Source organism: Aulostomus chinensis, chromosome 5 (genome assembly GCF_037954235.1).
Source record: "Aulostomus chinensis isolate RoL2024-O1b breed Wild chromosome 5, RoL_Achi_v1.0, whole genome shotgun sequence".
In the NCBI taxonomy this organism is placed as follows: domain Eukaryota; kingdom Metazoa; phylum Chordata; class Actinopteri; order Syngnathiformes; family Aulostomidae; genus Aulostomus; species Aulostomus chinensis.
Window position 1 is genome coordinate 30,264,251 of NC_141324.1, and position 20,525 is coordinate 30,284,775.

The window sequence follows — 20,525 nt, forward strand, 5'->3', positions numbered from 1 at the left end:
TCTCATTATTATGATAAATTATCCCAGAGCGAGTCAACTGTTTAGCCAGGCCAGTCTAATATTGCTGTTTTCATAACTTCAGAGTACACAAGAAAAATTAAAATGAGAATGAGCCCAACTACATCTGACAATTTGATTAGAGAAGAAAAGTTAATGGTTGGACTGAAGACCAGCCTGTTCTCTACTGTTAACTATGAGAGTTGAGGTACTGGTAGTGTTTGTTCTCATGGGACAATGTAATCTAGCCTGGCAGCTCTGTTCTGGGCGGTTTGTAATTTCTTTAGTTGACCTTTAGGACCATACAAGTGCACAATATTCCAGGTGACTTGAAATTAAACATTTAGCCACAGTTAACGACATGATCCCAAGATAATGGATTTGGTTTTTGAGATGTTCAGTACAAATTTATTTCCTTTTAGCCAATAAAAACAAACACATTTAACTCAGCGAATAAAACATTGTCCAGTTTTCTTTGTGAGGTCATCAGTTTCCTTCTGGGAGAATCGCAGGCTGCTTCTCAGCTCCTGTGTCTCCATGCTCAGTTTGTCAACCCGAGTGGTTACATTGTTCTCAACAGTCTTGAAAATGCTTTCTTGCTTCTGCAGAGGTCGCATGAACAGATCTCTTTGTTGACTCATTAGATCTCATACCAACCCCTGTCCCTGTTGGTGATGCTTGCTCCCTCCTGGGTGACGTGGTGGGCTGAGATCCTCAGGCTTCAGCAGAGGCAGCAGGCCCAGATAGAATCCACCAGAACTCTCCCAGCACCAAGATCATCCAGCGCTTTTCACCTCATAGAGTCTCCAAGTAGATGTTTGAAAACTGGTAGTGTGTGTACGAACACTGGTGTGTATCAGTAGTGTGTGTGTACGAACACTAGTGTGTGTACGAACACTGGTGTGTATCAGTAGTGTGTGTGTACGAACACTAGTGTGTGTACGAACACTGGTGTGTATCAGTAGTGTGTGTATGAACACTAGTGTGTGTACGAACACTAGTGTGTATCAGTAGTGTGTGTATGAACACTAGTGTGTATCAGTAGTGTGTGTATGAACACTAGTGTGTGTACGAACACTAGTGTGTATCAGTAGTGTGTGTACGAGCACTAGTGTGTGTACAAACACTGGTGTGTATCAGTAGTGTGTGTATGAACACTAGTGTGTGTACGAACACTAGTGTGTATCAGTAGTGTGTGTATGAACACTAGTGTGTATCAGTAGTGTGTGTATAAACACTAGTGTGTGTACGAACACTAGTGTGTATCAGTAGTGTGTGTATGAACACTAGTGTGTGTACGAACACTAGTGTGTATCAGTAGTGTGTGTATGAACACTAGAGTGTGTACAAACACTAGTGTGTATCAGTAGTGTGTGTATAAACACTAGTGTGTGTACAAACACTGGTGTGTATCAGTAGTGTGTTTATACACACACTACTGATACACACTGGTGTGTATCAGTAGTGTGTTTATACACACACTACTGATACACACTAGTGTGTATACACACACTAGTGTGTATACACACACTAGTGTGTATACACACACTAGTGTGTATACACACACTACTGATACACACTAGTGTGTATACACACACTAGTGTGTATCAGTAGTGTGTGTATACACACTAGTGAGTGTATACCTGTGTGTAGACACTCCCACACAATGAGCAGCACCGCTGCAGCTTCAGGAACCACACCACATGACCTTTGACCCAGCCTATTGCTCTGGCTGTCCTGAGCCCACAGGCCCAGGTGCATGATGGGAGCAGGAGGCAGCACAGCAGAGCTGATTCACAACAAAAAGAGTGAGGTGACTGATCAAAACTAATCGATCAGCTCAGGATCAATCACCAGTATCGACAATCACTGGGGTTACCTTTTATCTCCCAGTGAGATGACACTTATTGAGCTGACAGGTAAATAACTGCAATACACACTCCCTGATCTGAAAAACACACACGCACACGCACTAGTGCCACAGTACTGAGGTGATAATAGATGGAGCAGCAGCTGCCAGGCCCTCAGCAGCCTCTCTTCATGTCAGTTCCCATCCCAACTGTCTCTCCCTCCTCCAGCCACTGAACACGCAGGCAGGAGCGTCTGGATGAGAGTTCACCAGGTAGAGTGGAATGACATCATGGCATCATGACATCACAACTCGTCTTCAGGTTTCCTTTACAGATCTCTTGATTGTTGAGAAACTCCTTCCTCACCTGATGGGATCTATGAAACTGGGCTGGGGGGGGGGGGGGGGCACTGCTTCGCCACTGATGAAGTCGCCACATCTCCTCCCCATCCAGCATGTCCTCTCCGTCCGAGTCCGAACAGCCGGAGATGGACGTGTCCTCCTGAGCTCTGAAGACAAAAGACAGCAAAGTTAGTTCTTTCTTTTTCTTTCGGGTGAAAATTTTCTCCTCCTGGTCATGAAAACTTACCGTCCGCCGGGGCTCCGAGGAGGCAGGAGAGGAGGCGTAGCACGACCTCTTCGTCACCTTCAGACCTTCATTACCTTCACCTGCAGGAGCAGCTGAGCTATTCAGAGTTACGCCTCAGCCAATCACAGCACACGCAACCGGTGATGTCAAGCGTAACCACGGAAACTCATGCACTTAAACACACGGGCGGGCAGCTGCAGGTGGACTCAATCAATAATCAATAAACATGGAGTCTTTGCGAAGTTCAAGTGGACGTCGGGAGTGAACCTCAGCCGCCGCTGTGTCGAAAATCCCGTCACACGTTAACTTTTACGGACAAAACGACTTCAGTCTCCTGAGGAGTCGTGTTTCCGTCATGTACTCGGCCGAGTCACGCACCTGCTGGCAGCCACCTTTCACTGCCGCGGTTGGCGCTTTATTTGGCGGGTGTCTCCTCCCAGGAGGAGCAACTTAAGGAAGACATAATTGTTGGATTAATGACATCATAAAACGTCGGCTCCCCAGTTGTCAGCTGTTATCCGGGTCTCCTTGAACCCGACTTGTGACCAATGACCCGCTAACAATCGGACTGGAGATTAAAACTGACTGGAACACTGGAGGTTCTGTACGGCAGGTGAACCTCAAGAACTCTTGAGCTCTAATGAAAGACTTAAACCTTCAACTGGTCACTCCTCTTCCTCACCCTCACCTCCAAGGTAGGATCCATCCTTTGATGCTCTTTGAGTTGGATGATCTATACACTGATGCTCTATGTGCCTGAAGCTCTATACACTGATGTGACCTCTTTGCCTGATGTGACCTCAAAATGCCTGATATGCTCTATTCAATGTGACCCCCTCTATGCTTGATATGCTCTATTCACTGATGTGACCTCTCTATGCCTGATGTGCTCTATTCACTGTGACCCCTCTATGCTTGATGTGCTCTATACACTGATGTGACCTCTGACTGATGTGCTCTATACACTGATGTGACCTCTATGACTGATGTGATCTTTTCACTGTGACCCCTCCATGCCTGATGTGCTCTATATACTGATGTGACCTCTATAACTGATGTGCTCTATATACTGATGTGACCTCTATAACTGATGTGATCTCTATGCCTGATATGCTCTATTCACTGACCCCTGTATGACTGATGTGCTCTATTCACTGTGACCCCTCTATGCTTGATGTGCTCTATTCACTGTGACCCCTCTATGCTTGATGTGCTCTATAAACTGACCTCATAATGCCTGATATGCTCTATATTGATGTGATCTCTATGCCTGATGTGCTCTATACACTGATGTGACCTCGATGACTGATGTGCTCTATTCACTGACCCCTCTATGCCTGATATGCTCTATTCACTGTGACCCCTCTATGCCTGATATGCTCTATACTGAAGTGACCTCTCTTTGCCTGATGTGCTCTATACACTGTGTCCCCTCTATGCTTGATGTGATCTATAAACTGACCTCAAAATGCCTGATGTGACCTCTATGACTGATGTGCTCTATACACTGATGTGATCTCTTCACTGTGACCCCTCTTTGCCTGATGTGATCTTTTCACTGTGACCCCTCTATGCTTGATGTGCTCTACACTGATGTGACCTCTGTAACTGATGTGATCTCTATGCCTGATGTGCTCTATACACTGATGTGACCTCTCTATGCCTGATGTGCTCTATATACTGATGTGACCTCTATGACTGATGTGATCTCTATGCCTGATGTGCTCTATACACTGATGTGACCTCTCTATGCCTGATGTGCTCTATATACTGATGTGACCTCTATGACTGATGTGATCTCTATGCCTGATGTGCTCTATACACTGATGTGACCTCTCTATGCCTGATGTGCTCTATTCACTGACCCCTCTATGCTTGATGTGACCTCTCTTTGCCTGATATGCTCTCTACACTGTAACCTCTCTATGCCTGATGTGATCTTTTCACTGTGACCCCTCTATGCTTGATGTGCTCTACACTGATGTGACCTCTGTAACTGATGTGATCTCTATGCCTGATGTGCTCTATACACTGATGTGACCTCTCTATGCCTGATGTGCTCTATATACTGATGTGACCTCTATGACTGATGTGATCTCTATGCCTGATGTGCTCTATACACTGATGTGACCTCTCTATGCCTGATGTGCTCTATTCACTGACCCCTCTATGCTTGATGTGACCTCTCTTTGCCTGATATGCTCCATTCACTGTGACCCCTCTATGCTTGATGTGCTCTATACACTGATGTGACCTCTTTGCCTGATGTGCTCTATTCACTGTGACCTCTATGCCTGATGTGCTCTATTCACTGTGACCCCTCTATGCCTGATATGCTCTACACTGATGTGACCTCTCTTTGCCTGATATGCTCTATTCACTGTGACCCCTCTATGCTTGATGTGCTCTATACACTGATGTGACCTCAAAATGCTTGATGTGCTCTATACACTGATGTGACCTCAAAATGCCTGATATGCTCTACACTGATGTGACCTCTCTTTGCCTGATATGCTCTATTCAATGTGACCCCTCTATGCTTGATATGCTCTATACACTGATGTGACCTCTCTATGCCTGATGTGCTCTATTCACTGTGACCCCTCTATGCCTGATGTGCTCTATACTGTTTTGACGTCTCTTTTCCTGATGTGCTCTATTCACTGTGACCCCTCTATGCTTGATGTGCTCTATACACTGATGTGACCTCTCTATGCCTGATGTGCTCTATTCACTGTGACCCCTCTATGCCTGATGTGCTCTATACAGTTTTGACGTCTCTTTTCCTGATGTGCTCTATTCACTGTGACCCCTCTATGCTTGATGTGCTCTATATACTGATGTGACCTCAACATGCGTGATATGATCTCTATGCCTGATATGCTCTATTCACTGTGACCCCTCTATGCTTGATGTGCTCTATACACTGATGTGACCCCTCTATGCTTGATGTGCTCTATACACTGATGTGACCCCTCTATGCTTGATGTGCTCTATACACTGATGTGGCCTCTGACTGATGTGCTCTATTCACTGACCCCTCTATGCCTGATATGCTCTATTCACTGTGACCCCTCTATGCCTGATATGCTCTATACTGAAGTGACCTCTCTTTGCCTGATGTGCTCTATACACTGTGTCCCCTCTATGCTTGATGTGATCTATAAACTGACCTCAAAATGCCTGATGTGATCTCCATGCCTGATGTGACCTCTATGACTGATGTGCTCTATACACTGATGTGATCGCTTCACTGTGACCCCTCTTTGCCTGATATGCTCTATTCACTGTGACCCCTCTATGCCTGATGTGCTCTATACACTGTAACCTCTCTATGCCTGATGTGATCTTTTCACTGTGACCCCTCTATGCTTGATGTGCTCTACACTGATGTGACCTCTGTAACTGATGTGATCTCTATGCCTGATGTGCTCTATACACTGATGTGACCTCTCTATGCCTGATGTGCTCTATATACTGATGTGACCTCTATAACTGATGTGATCTCTATGCCTGATGTGCTCTATACACTGATGTGACCTCTCTTTGCCTGATATGCTCTATTCACTGTGACCCCTCTATGCTTGATGTGCTCTATACACTGATGTGACCTCTTTGCCTGATGTGCTCTATTCACTGTGACCTCTATGCCTGATGTGCTCTATTCACTGTGACCCCTCTATGCCTGATGTGCTCTATACTGTTTTGACGTCTCTTTGCCTGATGTGCTCTATACACTGTGACCTCTCGTTGCCTTATATGCTCTATTCACTGTGACCCCTCTATGCTTGATGTGCTCTATATACTGATGTGACCTCAACATGCGTGATATGATCTCTATGCCTGATATGCTCTATTCACTGTGACCCCTCTATGCTTGATGTGCTCTATACACTGATGTGACCCCTCTATGCTTGATGTCCTCGACACTGATGTGACCTCTATAACTGATGTGATCTCTATGCCTGATGTGCTCTATACACTGATGTGACCTCTCTATGCCTGATGTGCTCTATGTACTGATGTGACCTCTATGACTGATGTGCTCTATTCACTGACCCCTCTATGCTTGATGTGCTCTATACACTGATGTGACCTCTCTTTGCCTGATATACTCTATTCACTGTGACCCCTCTATGCTTGATGTGCTCTATACACTGATGTGACCTCTCTTTGCCTGATGTGCTCTATTCACTGTGACCCCTCTATGCTTGATGTGCTCTATACACTGATGTGACCTCTCTTTGCCTGATGTGCTCTATTCACTGTGACCCCTCTATGCCTGATGTGCTCTATACACTGATGTGATCTCTATGCCTGATGTGCTCTATACACTGATGTGACCTCAAAATGCCTGATATGCTCTATTCAATGTGACCCCTCTATGCTTGATATGCTCTATACACTGATGTGACCTCTATGACTGATGTGCTCTATTAACTGATGTGACCTCTCTATGCCTGATGTGCTCTATATACTGATGTGACCTCTATGACTGATGTGCTCTATATACTGATTTGACCTCTCTTTGCCTGATGTGCTCTATACTGATGTGATCTCTGTGCCTGATGTGATCTCCATGCCTGATGTGATCCCTTCACTGTGACCCCTCTTTGCTTGATATGCTCTATACACTGATGTGATCTCTATGCCTGATATGCTCCATACACTGATGTGACCTCAACATGCGTGATATGCTCTATTCACTGTGACCCCTCTATGCTTGATGTGCTCTATATACTGAAGTGACCCCTCTATGCTTGATGTGCTCTGTACACTGATGGGACCTCTCTATGCCTGATGTGCTCTATACACTGTTGTGACCCCTCTATGCCTGATGTGCTCTATTCACTGATGTGACCTCTCTATGCCTGATGTGCTCTATACACTGTTGTGACCCCTCTATGCCTGATGTGCTCTATACACTGATGTGACCTCTCTATGCCTGATGTGCTCTATACACTGATGTGACCCCTCTATGCCTGATGTGCTCTATACACTGTTGTGACCCCTCTATGCCTGATGTGCTCTATACACTGTTGTGACCCCTCTATGCCTGATGTGCTCTATACACTGATGTGACCTCTCTCAGCCAGATGTGCTCTATTCACTGATGTGACCCCTCTATGCCTGATATGCTCTATACACTGTTGTGACCTCTCTATGCCTGATGTGCTCTATACACTGTTGTGACCCCTCTATGCCTGATGTGCTCTATACACTGTTGTGACCCCTCTATGCCTGATGTGCTCTATTCACTGATGTGACCTCTCTATGCCTGATGTGCTCTATACACTGATGTGACCTCTCTATGCCTGATGTGCTCTGTACACTGATGTGACCTCTCTATGCCTGATATGACCTCCCTATGCCTGATGTGCTCTATTCACTGATGTGACCTCTCTATGCCTGATATGACCTCCCTATGCCTGATGTGCTCTATTCACTGATGTGACCTCTCTATGCCTGATGTGCTCTATTCACTGATGTGACCTCCCTATGCCTGATGTGCTCTATTCACTGATGTGACCTCTCTATGCCTGATGTGCTCTATATACTGATGTGACCTCTCTATGCCTGATGTGCTCTTTTCACTGATGTGACCTCTCTATGCCTGATGTGCTCTATTCACTGATGTGACCTCTCTATGCCTGATGTGCTCTATTCACTGATGTGACCTCTCTATGCCTGATGTGCTCTATACACTGTTGTGACCCCTCTATGCCTGATGTGCTCTATTCACTGATGTGACCTCTCTATGCCTGATGTGCTCTATACACTGATGTGACCTCTCTATGCCTGATGTGCTCTGTACACTGATGTGACCTCTCTATGCCTGATATGACCTCCCTATGCCTGATGTGCTCTATTCACTGATGTGACCTCTCTATGCCTGATATGACCTCCCTATGCCTGATGTGCTCTATTCACTGATGTGACCTCTCTATGCCTGATGTGCTCTATTCACTGATGTGACCTCCCTATGCCTGATGTGCTCTATTCACTGATGTGACCTCTCTATGCCTGATGTGCTCTATACACTGATGTGACCTCTCTATGCCTGATGTGCTCTTTTCACTGATGTGACCTCTCTATGCCTGATGTGCTCTATTCACTGATGTGACCTCTCTATGCCTGATGTGCTCTGTACACTGATGTGACCTCCCTATGCCTGATGTGCTCTTTTCACTGATGTGACCTCTCTATGCCTGATGTGCTCTATTCACTGATGTGACCTCTCTATGCCTGATGTGCTCGATTCACTGATGTGACCCCTCTATGCCTGATGTGCTCTGTACACTGATGGGACCTCTCGATGCCTGATGTGCTCTATACACTGATGGGACCCCTCTATGCTTGATATGCTCTATATACTGATGTGACCTCTATACACTGATGTGAGCTCAAAATACCTGATTTGATCTCTATGCCTGATGCTCTATTCACTGTGACCCCTCTATGCTTGATGTGCTCTATTCACTGATGTGACCTCTCTATGCCTGATGTGCTCTATACACTGATGTGACCCCTCTATGCTTGATGTGCTCTATACACTGATGTGACCTCTCTATGCCTGATGTGCTCTATACACTGTTGTGACCTCACTATGCCTGATGTGCTCTATTCACTGATGTGACCTCTCTATGCCTGATGTGCTCTGTACACTGATGTGACCTCTCTATGCCTGATGTGCTCTATACACTGATGTGACCTCTCTATGCCTGATGTGCTCTGTACACTGATGTGACCTCCCTATGCCTGATGTGCTCTATACACTGATGTGACCTCTCTATGCCTGATGTGCTCTGTACACTGATGTGACCTCTCTATGCCTGATGTGCTCTGTACACTGATGTGACCTCTCAATGCCTGATGTGCTCTGTACACTGATGTGACCTCCCTATGCCTGATGTGCTCTGTACACTGATGTGACCTCCCTATGCCTGATGTGCTCTATACACTTATGTGACCTCTCTATGCCTGATGTGATCTGTACACTTATGTGACCTCTCATGCCTGATATGATCTCTACCTTATATGCTCTGTTCACTGTGACCCCTCTATGCTTGATGTGCTCCATACACTGATGTGACCTCAACATGCGTGATATGCTCTATTCACTGTGACCCCTCTATGCTTGATGTGCTCTATATACTGAAGTGACCTCTCTTTGCTTGATGTGATCTATAAACTGTGACCTCAAAATGCCTGATGTGCTCTATACTGATGTGACCTCTATACCTGATGTGCTCTACACTGATGTGACCTCTATACCTGATGTGCTCTACACTGATGTGACCTCTATGCTTGATATGATCTCTGCCTGATATGCTCTATTCACTGTGACCCCTCTATGCTTGATGTGCTCTATACTGATGTGACCTCAACATGCGTGATATCTCTATTCCTGATATGCTCTGTTCACTGTGACCCCTCTGTGCCTGATGTGCTCTATACACTGATGTGACCTCTCTATGCCTGATGTGCTCTATACACTGATGTGACCTCTCTATGCTTGATGTGCTCTATACACTGATGGGACCTCTCGATGCCTGATGTGCTCTATACACTGATGTGACCTCAAAATGCCTTATATGCTCTATTCACTGTGACCCCTCTATGCTTGATGTGATCTGTACACTGATGTGACCTCTCTATGCCTGATGTGCTCTATACACTGATGTGACCTCTATGCTTGATATGATCTCTGCCTGATATGCTCTATTCACTGTGACCCCTCTATGCTTGATGTGCTCTATACACTGATGTGACCTCAACATGCGTGATATGATCTCTATGCCTGATATGCTCTATTCACTGTGACCCCTCTATGCCTGATGTGCTCTATATACTGAAGTGACCTCTCTTTGCCTGATGTGCTCTATATACAGATGTGACCTCTCTATGCTTGATGTGATCTATAAACTGTGACCTCAAAATGCCTGATGTGCTCTATACTGATGTGATCTCTATGCCTGATGTGATCTCTTCACTGTGACCCCTCTATGCTTGATGTGCTCTACACTGATGTGATCTCTATGCTTGATGTGCTCTATACACTGATGCGACCTCTTTATGCCTGATGTGCTCTATATACTGATTTGACCTCTATAACTGATGTGATCTCTATGCCTGATATGATCTCTATGCCAAATCTGCTCTATTCACTGTGACCTCTATACCTGATGTGCTCTATACACTGATGTGACCTCTCTATGCCTGATGTGCTCTATATACTGATTTGACCTCTATAACTGATGTGATCTCTATGCCTGATATGCTCTATTCACTGTGACCCCTCTATGCTTGATGTGCTCTATACACTGATGTGACCTCTCTATGCCTGATGTGCTCTATACACTGATGTGACCTCTCTATGACTGATGTGCTCTATATACTGATTTGACCTCTATAACTGATGTGATCTCTATGCCTGATATGCTCTATTCACTGTGACCCCTCTATGCTTGATGTGCTCTATACACTGATGTGACCTCTATGACTGATGTGCTCTATTCACTGACCTCTCTAAGCCAGATGTGCTCTATTCACTGATGTGACCCCTCTATGCCTGATGTGCTCTATACACTGTTGTGACCCCTCTATGCCTGATGTGCTCTATTCACTGATGTGACCTCTCTATGCCTGATGTGCTCTATACACTGTTGTGACCCCTCTATGCCTGATGTGGTCTATACACTGATGTGACCTCTCTATTCCTGATGTGCTCTATACACTGATGTGACCCCTCTATGCCTGATGTGCTCTATACACTGTTGTGACCCCTCTATGCCTGATGTGCTCTATACACTGTTGTGACCCCTCTATGCCTGATGTGCTCTATACACTGATGTGACCCCTCTATGCCTGATGTGCTCTATACACTGTTGTGACCTCTCTATGCCTGATGTGCTCTATACACTGTTGTGACCCCTCTATGCCTGATGTGCTCTATACACTGATGTGACCTCTCTATTCCTGATGTGCTCTATACACTGATGTGACCTCTCTATGCCTTATGTGCTCAATACTCTCATAATCTCATTCATACTCTGATCTTTACTCACTTATGCTATTGTGATCTGATGTCTATGCTTATTATCTATACAATGATTTTCTGATGAACTATACTTTCTTTACTCTGATGATCTGCTCTATACTTGAAGGTTTTATATTCTGAATTCCTGTCCTCACAATCTCATTTATACTCTGATCAATACGCAGATCTGCTCTCACTAGCTGATCTGTACTGATTATATACTCTGATTTATCCTATATCTATATTAATGAGCCGATTTTACTTTGATCTATATTCTGTTCTGTTCTTTGATGATCTGATCTCTGCTTATAGTCTATACTCTTATGATATGATTATACTCTGATATATAGTCTGATCTATAGTATGATTATCTGATCTATACTTACATGTTCTATAATCTTCTACACATTGACCTATACTATCATCTGATCTATACTCTGATTTATACTCTGCTTTATCCTCATTTATGTTCAGATCTTTCCTTTCATGATCTGCTGATCTGTAGTCTCTGATCCATGTTCTCATGATACGCTCTACACTCTGGTATATACTCATGTTCTGTAGGCTCATGATTTATACTCTGATCTACTCTGATATGATCTATACTCTGAGCTGTACTACTTTGATCATCTGTACTCTCTGATCTATACTCTGATTTATGTTCTGATTATCTCAACTCTGATGATATATACTTGGAAGATGTAAAGTCTTATCTGATCAATGCGCATAAGATCTTTATGCTGATGATGAATACTCTGATCAGATCCATACTTTGATCACTCATCAATACCCTCATCACTCACTGATTGCTGTCTTCTCCCTCCAGTGCTGTCCAGTTTCTTGTCTTACAGGACGACTCCTTGTCCGTTGACTCCACTGAGCTGCAGGAGGTCCAGGCTTCCTTCACCGCCCAGGGGAGTTCTCAGCTCCACCACCAGTCTGGAGGAACGCAGGAACTCAAGATGGCTGCCAGGCTGCTCTAAGCAAGTCAGGTGAGTTTGTGTGACATCATCATGTCTTCACAATGAAGATTCAAATCACAATCCCACAAAGTAGCGTTTGTTTTACTCAGGTACCATGACATTATCTTTCACACCAGCATAGCATCGTTTATTATTTTTATTATTTTCAAGGGTGTGGTTTAACAGTGCCAGCATTTCAGACTGAGGTTGGCTCTCTTCCGCCTCCTGGTGGTGATGATTAACTGTAGACTGCTAAAGGGAAAAGTTTCCCCTGAAAGATTTCTGCCAGGAAGTCTCTGGGTGTGAATCTGCAGATGTGTCGGTGTACCTGGACGGTTCCCAACAGACGAGAACCACTAACTGGCCAACGTGGACCAACCTGTGTTTCAGGAAAGCCCTCCGTGCTGCTGTGCTCCGGGGAGCCGCCTCCTGGTCACTATCCCAGCATGCTGCTCTGCCACGTCTACAACTTAAGTGGGTCAAAGCCGACTGGTGCTACCGGATCCACTCTCACCTGGTGTACCAGCCCAGGTGAGTCCCGTTTCAGTTCCAGGTCCTGGTCCAGGTCCAGCTGGGTTCAGGTGTTCAGAGTCTCTTGTGTTTGTGTTGCAGGGCTGGAAGGAAGATCTCTCGTGTGGCGGAACACACCAGCCTGACGGAGCCTCTCTACACGGACGGAGGTAAACTCCTGTCTGCCTGTCTGTCTGTCTCTCTCATGCAGCTGTCTGTCTCTCACCTGTCTGTCTCTCACCTGTCCACCAGACCCGTCCATGGCTGAGCCTGAAAGAAACAAAATCTCCATCGGAGCTGCAGGACTGAATCTGGGTCTCATCTTGTCTCTGGCTGGATTCATTAACTACAAGAGGAAGGCCAGAGGTCAGACCCCGACACTCCCACACCAGATCAAACTAGCCCTCAAGGCCAGGCTCAGTCGAGTTTGACACCAGTTTGGGTTCCAGCTGACCAATCAGAACTTTGAAGTTCAGCTGTTCTTTCAAAACCATGACAGTGAAGTTCCATGAAGTAAAGAACCGAACGGCATGATTCCAGGACCTTGAAGTCTGATAAAGCAGATCCGACTGAAGACTTCCTTTCTAGAACCAGGTTCAGTCATGGTTCTTTTGGTTCCACTGCTGGTTTAGTTTAGTCCAGTCCAGTTTAGACCAGCTTTAATGGTGTGTGTGTGTCTTGTTGACCCTGTTCCTCTCTCTTGTTCTTTATGCAGGATGGACTCTGGTTCCCACCAGCTAAACCTGGTCCTGGTCCTTCTGCTTCAGCCTGTGTGATGTGTTTGAAGAACTAAACACTCTGACCTTGTTTCTCTAAATCTCAGCTGATCCAGAACCATCAAGTCCAGGTCTACACCTGGTACAGTCCAGTTCTACTAACAGTACTTTAAGTTCATGTCGTGGTGGAGATGATCAGCGGTCCAGGATCAAGTTTAGACCTGGATCCGATGGACTGATCTTGATAGGATTTGTGTGTGTAATCAATATTCTATATCCTGTAACTCATCAGCCCTGCTGTCAATCACCAATAAGCCATAGAAGTGATTGATTGATGTGTGATTGTTAGTTTTCTACCCTCAATAAAGACTTTTGGACTCTCACTGTGTTTTTATTCACTTCAACGTCCATAAACAGGAAGTGGTCATGTCAGGGATGAGGTATACTTGAAGTCCAACAGGAAGTGGTCGTCTCCTGGCTCTTCCACCAACAGGCAATGAGACTTGCAGGTTTAATTCATCAACATCATTTAAACTGATGAACCAGGAAGCCTGAATGCAATGGTTAGCAGTGCTAAGCTAACGTTAGCCTATAAAGGAACTTCACCAGGGTCATATGACTTAAAGGTCACCACCACTAAGCTTCAGGCTTTTTGTGCTTCCCCTGAAGACCTTGAATGACCTCCAGGAATCAGAATGGCAAGGGGTTAACAAGGACTTCTGTAACGTTTGGACTCGGCCCGCCCTTTAAAAAAGAACTGACTTCCGCAGTCAACAAAGCACCACTTCAGTCCTCAGGCTGATTTTGTTTCTGAAACGTGCACAATTGTAGATGTAAAGGACCTTTTGAGGCACGATCCCTTAAATTGGCGGTGCTGAGCTTTGTTAGTCACGAAAATGTTTGAGAACCTCAGCTTTAATTTGTGAAGCAGGAGACACAACAGCACTCAGCAGAAGTTGGGCATCGTTGTGATTTAATTCACTAAGTCTTATATCACAAAGAGTCTTGAAAATGCAGACTAGAATTTCTGTATATAAACTGTACACAAAAAGCAAGGCACTATACATTCAAAGTTCATCAAGCTGCTGCGTCCTCAACGTCAAACCTTTAAATTACAACTCTCTCCTGTGCCTCCAGGCGCTCTGCGAGTCCAGTCAGCAGTTTAACACAATCACGCAACACGAGTCAGCATCCAGAGACGGAAGACGACACGACACTCACAACATCGGACGCAACATTTTCGGCCTCACCTGGTTCCTACAGGGTTGTTGTTGTTTTTTTACATAAATACAAAGTCACAGACGCACCTACACACATTTACACAAACAATACACACACAATATATACATTCACACACTCCAACACAACCATCTCATGGCACCACGCATCCTAGTGTGCATATTGTCTTTCACAAGTCCATGGCATGAGTGACGCGAGTGCACAGACACCACGTAGGAAACAAAGCGAGGTGGGTTCACCTTCCATTAAACCACTTGATTTTGATTTTATTCATTAACAACCACGGAGGGCAAAACTACAAGAGGAAGTAGATCTCCAGTCTCAACCTTCAAGTCCTCAGATCCAAATCTGCGTCGATGTCTTGGGACGGTCCCACTCAAACTGGTTGACGGGACATTTCCAGAATCTCCATCTCCTCGTCCACTCTTCATCCTTCACATACCATCTTTGATTGAAAAAAACATGCTTAAAACAGTCCTTTGGCCTTCTTCAAGTTCACTTGCTTCCACCCTGGTAGACGTTCGTACTCCTCTCTCTTCATCTCTAAAGCTTTCTGCGAATGAAGTACACGGATATTGTAGTTAAAACGGCGAGAAATCCTGTCAAAGGTGGGAATATTTACTGTAACTGATGAGAGCTGGGGAGTCAAAGAACGTCAACTACAGACAAAAGTGGCTGGGTTTAAGTTCTTACATGATGTCCTTGCGTTGTTTGTCCAGTAGAGTGCGCTCTGCTGCACTGCCATTTTGGACAATAGGTTAATTATTATTTAGATGTCACAAGAGTGAGAACCATGTTTTAGAGATCACTGCCAATAATAATAATACTAATAATAGTAATGATTATGATAATAATTAATAATAAGAGCGTTTACACCGGGGGGGGGGGGGGACGACCATGTACCATGGAGGCTTTCCTTCTAACCATACACCTCTGCAGCTGAAGGTGTGGTAATCAGTGGAATCACCTGTTGAAGTGTTTGGTTAGAAGGAAAACCTGCATACACATGGCCCTCTATGGTACAAGGCCCCCCCCAGTTTACACACACATACATGTGTACACATATATTCTGTCTGTCTCTCACATGCATGAAAAAAAGAATGTCACCTGATCTCTTTCCAGAACCACCGCAGCGTCGGTTCGGTGTGAATGCAGCCTAATCCTGCTAACAGCTGGACACGCGTGAAAGGGTAACTTCCTCAGCAGACGTAATTACATGTGATCAAAGCAAATATTTCATATATTTAAATTAAGATGACACCTAAATTTTTACGTATTTTACGTTGAATTTCGGCCTTTTCTCCCTCTTCAATTTGATCCTTTACCTCCAGTTTAGTATATTTTATTGTTCTGGATAAAAAAGTTAATTCTGGTTTTCCTGAACTTTGACGTTTATTATTTCCCTGTTTTGAGTTTTTTTTTCTTTAAATGCTTGTTGGTTATTGGTGCACATGAGAACATCGTGTACATCCCTCTGCTTTCACACCACAGCAGCTTGTAGAGACTGTTTTCATGCCTCGGCGGTGTTGTGCTCCACAGACAGACGGTGAGTCAGGCTGCGGTGTCGTGAACCATGGATGCATCCATTTGAGGAGGGAAGAGGAAAGAGTGTCAGGTGGACGGTGAGCGTGAGGGGAGGAGTAGCAGCAGGAAGGTGTACGAGCAGTACAGGGGCGTGGCCGAGTCCGGAGGCGTTGAGACTGAGGGGGCTGCACAATTCAACCTGTTAACCACCAAAACTGCCAGCAGAGTTTAAACTCTGAAACCGTTGGGAGTGAAATGTTGGTTTTTGTTTTTTACGAGTCGTCTTCATTTTCACTGAAGCTGATATGGAAGCACATTCCTGCCAGAAAGAAACGGATGAAAAGCACCAGGGCTTACTGAGCCGCACCGGCATGACAGAGGTTCCTTGAATTAAATTAATTTTAAAAAATGACACAAATATCTCACACCGCTATGACACACAGCAACGTACTGAACAATGCAGACCTACAAAGGCCACTCTAAATAAGCCTGCAGGTCAGGTAGTTTTTGAGATTTTGTGCTAATACACAAAGACTCGGACAATAATTAATATTAACATTCCAAAATGTCAAAACGATGAGCTGTGCGGCAGGAAAATACACACAAAGACCTGATTCTTTGTCCACCTATCAAATAAAGTTGTGTCTTCATGCTCGAGCCTTCATGTGCTCCTCCCTCTGTCACCTGAGTTGTGCATGTGTGCGTTTTATGGACATAGAAAGTGTAAAAGTGAGAATGTGGACGTCCTGGAAGAGTTCTTATCCCTAGCTTGTCATCTATTTACCCTCCTGCAGGAATGTCGTTTATATTCACGTACTCAGCGAAGACGGGGCAATCTTTGGTGACGGCAGTGGACAACATGAACGACTGCAAAGGCGAAACTGAGTAATTAGGGTGATCTTTTCAGATGAAATCGTGCAGCCAAGCACAAAACGTTTGCCCTCAAGTGAGTGAGTTGAGTGAGTTTTTTTAGATGCAGAGACAAAGTAGGAACACAATGCTGACGTGCTGGAGAGGAGGACAGGCCGCCAGTGCTGCTCAGTCACAGGAGTGGCTCCTCTTACCTGAATCCACCTACCACTCGCTCTGTAAATTGAGTTAGACGCAGTTAGAGGACATGAATCTCGACACACGGACACAGAGCAGCGTGTATCTTGGCCCCAGTAAACACCGCTTTCACAACCTGGCGCTCAGTCCGTCTCAACTGAACCACTTCGTTTGAGCGCCTGTGAGAGTAAAGTAAGGAAGGAAGTTATGCGGTCCAGAATGGCCGCTCCGAGACCGCTGCTCTTTTGGGTTGATGATGGGCCGTCAGCACTGCATTTGTTTGCCGGAGTTTAAACTTCCCAGCATTCAATGACGGCTTTCTTACTTTGTGATTGCTAAATATTACCATCAGTGTCACAATGTCCCCAATTAGAGAAGCTGGGATTGTCCTGATGATGATGATGATACCATCAAGCTTAGTTGGATTGATTGTATGAAGCTGTGAATGTTGGACATCAATCACAATGCAGCTTGACGTCTATTAAATAAGCACGTTAATGAATGTTACTGACAGCTGAAAGGACCTCAGTGTCCCTTTAACTATGGACATCTTTGTGTCCCTAATGCAGTTACGACGGAATAAAAAAAAAAACCACATTAAACCATAACTGACCTCAAAGTCCTGGTCGGACAGGTAGATCTCCAGGTGCAGCGGGTCGACTCCCTCGGGGAGCGGCCGGGCCTGCAGCTGAGCCAAAGGGAAGGTGTTCTGACAGAGGCGGGCCAAGACGTCCTCCACCAGGATGATCTGGTTACAAACCTCCGCCTCCTGCGGACACAGCACAGCCTGAAGCTCACCTCACACATGACCAGGTTCATTGCCTCTCGGTTGAGCCAGAGAGTGACAAAAATCTGCAAATCTGAGGAAGGTTCTTGACTCGTGTGTGTGCGTGTGCGTGTGCACAAGCAGCCGACCCTCTCGGTGATCTCAGCGACGTCCTCTCTGTGCTCCCAGCTGGGGAACATGTTGGTGAAGGTCAGCGGTTCCAGACCGGCGTGGATCAGGTACGACTTCTGATGCTTTTTGTCCGTCTTCTCTGGAGGAGACAGATGTGAAGAAAACATAAGAATTTAAAGTAATGGCTCAGATCCAACAGCTGTATTTGCATAATGCAACAGTAAAGCCGGGATTTGTTAAAGGAACTCTGTTAACACCTTTGCAGTACTGCAGCACCGTCTCCATCGCACACTTCCTGTCTGCATCCCAGCGGATACGAGCCGAGCCGGTGCTCTCGCTGTCCTGAGGCCACCAGCCCTGCCACAAGTAAACCTCGTGGAAGTTGTCCACCAGGAACAAGGCTGAGGAGAGGAGACCGGCGTCACAAACTCAAGCTGTGCGTCTCAAGAGCATTATCACCATGAACTAACAGGACCAGCTGGTGCATTCAGTCCAGCCAACCAGATGAAGACCACTTGGATTATTACACTGGACGATGCGCTTCAGAGCTTGGACAGTTTTGCTGTTGTTAGCCATCAAATGCCACGAGCTTCAAGCTAAATATATGTGGCTGGCTCTCTCTGAGTTGCGCAGAAGAAATGCAGGAGGAAAAAATATCAGTGAGCTCAAGACACCTATCTGCAAGTACTTGCAGTACCCTTTTTGGGTGAAGTATTGCTTAAAGTCAGAGCATGATAGCTGTATGCGTGTATTCAGGCCTCACCAGGTTGTGCAGCGTTGTACAATTCTTCCTGCAAGAAGGGCAGTGAGCTGACGAGGTCTGGAGCTCTGGCTGGGTAGAAGAACTCAGCCGCCACAAACTCTCCAGATGTGCTGCCCAGCTGGAAAAGCCGCGGGGTGAAGTTACATTTGCCTGGATCTGAAGAGGAAATCACAGCCCAGCATGGAACAAAATATTACATGAATTGGAAAGTTTAGTCAAACTCAAATGACTCCGTAGTGTGAAAGTGTGGTTTCTCTGACTGGCGTCTGCAACACTGCCAAGCACTTGAATATGTTAACTTGAAGCATTTGGTCCCTCTAAACATCCTGGCGATTCATCTAGTTGATAACTACCAGCATCGACAAGTTGAGTTTGAGTTGTAGTCACCGACCCAGCGAGTGGTTATGGGAACTACGCCTGATGTAGCAAACGCCATAATGACACCGTCTCGTCTTTGCGTGATGGCAACATAAAATATAGCAACTGTGCTCTCTGGTGTCACCTGGTGGACTCAGGAAGTGATGTCAGCACCATAGCTCAGCATTAGTCTGCACCTTCATGCAAAATCAAAATAGTATTGATTAGCGCTGCGTGTGTGTGTGCCTTGGCTTCTATCTGCCTACTTAGCAGTAGAGCTGCTCGTCAGGTGGAGGTGTTGGTCATTGTTGAGGGAGTTTTTTCACCTTGCAGCATGCAGTCGTAGGCCTTCCTGTCCTTCCGGCCCAGAGCCTCCCAGAAGCCCGGGGGCTCCATTCCCTCATCACACTCATGGATGGTCACCTTACAGCTGCTGTGGAGCCCTGCCTCCAGGGGACATCTGAGAGCACCAACAAGGAGACGTTAACATTTGCACCACGAAAAAAAAAGAAGAAAGAAATCCCCCACTCCTCGTTTCAGTCCCTCCTCACAGAGACGTACTGCTCTTTGATCTTGAGCGCCGCTGTGCTTCCCACGCTGCGAGTGTGAAGCTGCGTCTTGCAGCCGTGCCACAGGTAGATGATGGCCTTGTTGATGTTGAGCAGGATCATGGAGGCCCGGGAGCGCAGGCTGCTGCAGTGACACGCCACCTCCAGCAGGTGTCCCTCCACCGTCACCTCGCCCCGCACACAGTAGAGACGCCACTCATCTAGACACAGACAGGTAGAAGGAGAGTGTTTGACAGGAACTCATTTCCCTGCTTTGTGCTTCACTGTTAAAACCTTCCACCCTGAAACAACCACTGAGGCTCTTTAAGACAAAATGAAAATTTGAATGAATTTGGAATGTTTACTCTGGATGTTCTCCTCCTCCTCCTCCCTCTTGCCAGCATGAACGATCATCCCTCCATTGAAGCACTGGAGGAAACATGGAGGCTCCTTCCCTTGCTGTACCTGGACCTTTTCAACACACAT

At 45.7% G+C, this 20,525-nt stretch overlaps 2 protein-coding genes across 11 annotated transcripts in view; one reads left to right on the forward strand and one right to left on the reverse strand.

The window, feature by feature from the left end:
* The first annotated feature begins 2,275 nt into the window (after positions 1–2,275).
* Positions 2,276–14,035, forward strand: LOC147262132 (uncharacterized). Of its 2 annotated transcripts, none has more exons than XR_015116146.1 (6): positions 2,276–3,130; positions 12,302–12,467; positions 12,828–12,968; positions 13,050–13,117; positions 13,200–13,541; positions 13,663–14,035. XR_015116146.1 is itself a non-coding variant. In XM_086205070.1 (6 exons), the coding sequence occupies exons 1-6, from the start codon at positions 3,076–3,078 to the stop codon at positions 13,686–13,688; spliced, it is 570 nt and encodes a 189-aa protein (XP_086061196.1). In that variant the 5' UTR covers positions 2,276–3,075; the 3' UTR covers positions 13,689–14,035. The 2 variants fall into 2 exon arrangements, 1 of the variants encoding a protein (XP_086061196.1); XM_086205070.1 differs by having other exon boundaries at positions 13,200–13,313.
* Positions 14,036–14,627: 592 nt separating this feature from the next.
* LOC147262133 (supervillin-like) overlaps positions 14,628–20,525 on the reverse strand; it is a 37,544-nt gene continuing 31,646 nt past the window's right edge. For 3 of the 9 annotated variants that reach the window (XM_086204552.1, XM_086204551.1, XM_086204553.1), the window contains 8 exons: positions 20,405–20,510; positions 20,053–20,260; positions 19,818–19,951; positions 19,135–19,290; positions 18,629–18,772; positions 18,389–18,510; positions 18,087–18,242; positions 14,628–15,455 (listed from right to left, as the gene is read on the reverse strand). In XM_086204552.1, coding sequence (XP_086060678.1) covers positions 15,369–15,455; positions 18,087–18,242; positions 18,389–18,510; positions 18,629–18,772; positions 19,135–19,290; positions 19,818–19,951; positions 20,053–20,260; positions 20,405–20,510 — 1,113 coding nt within the window. In that variant the 3' untranslated portion in view covers positions 14,628–15,368. Of the gene's footprint in view, positions 15,456–15,595; positions 15,641–15,701; positions 16,459–18,086; positions 18,511–18,628; positions 18,773–19,134; positions 19,291–19,817; positions 19,952–20,052; positions 20,261–20,404; positions 20,511–20,525 lie in introns of those variants that run through there. The other 6 variants (XM_086204554.1, XM_086204549.1, XM_086204546.1 and 3 more) reach the window with 5 other exon arrangements.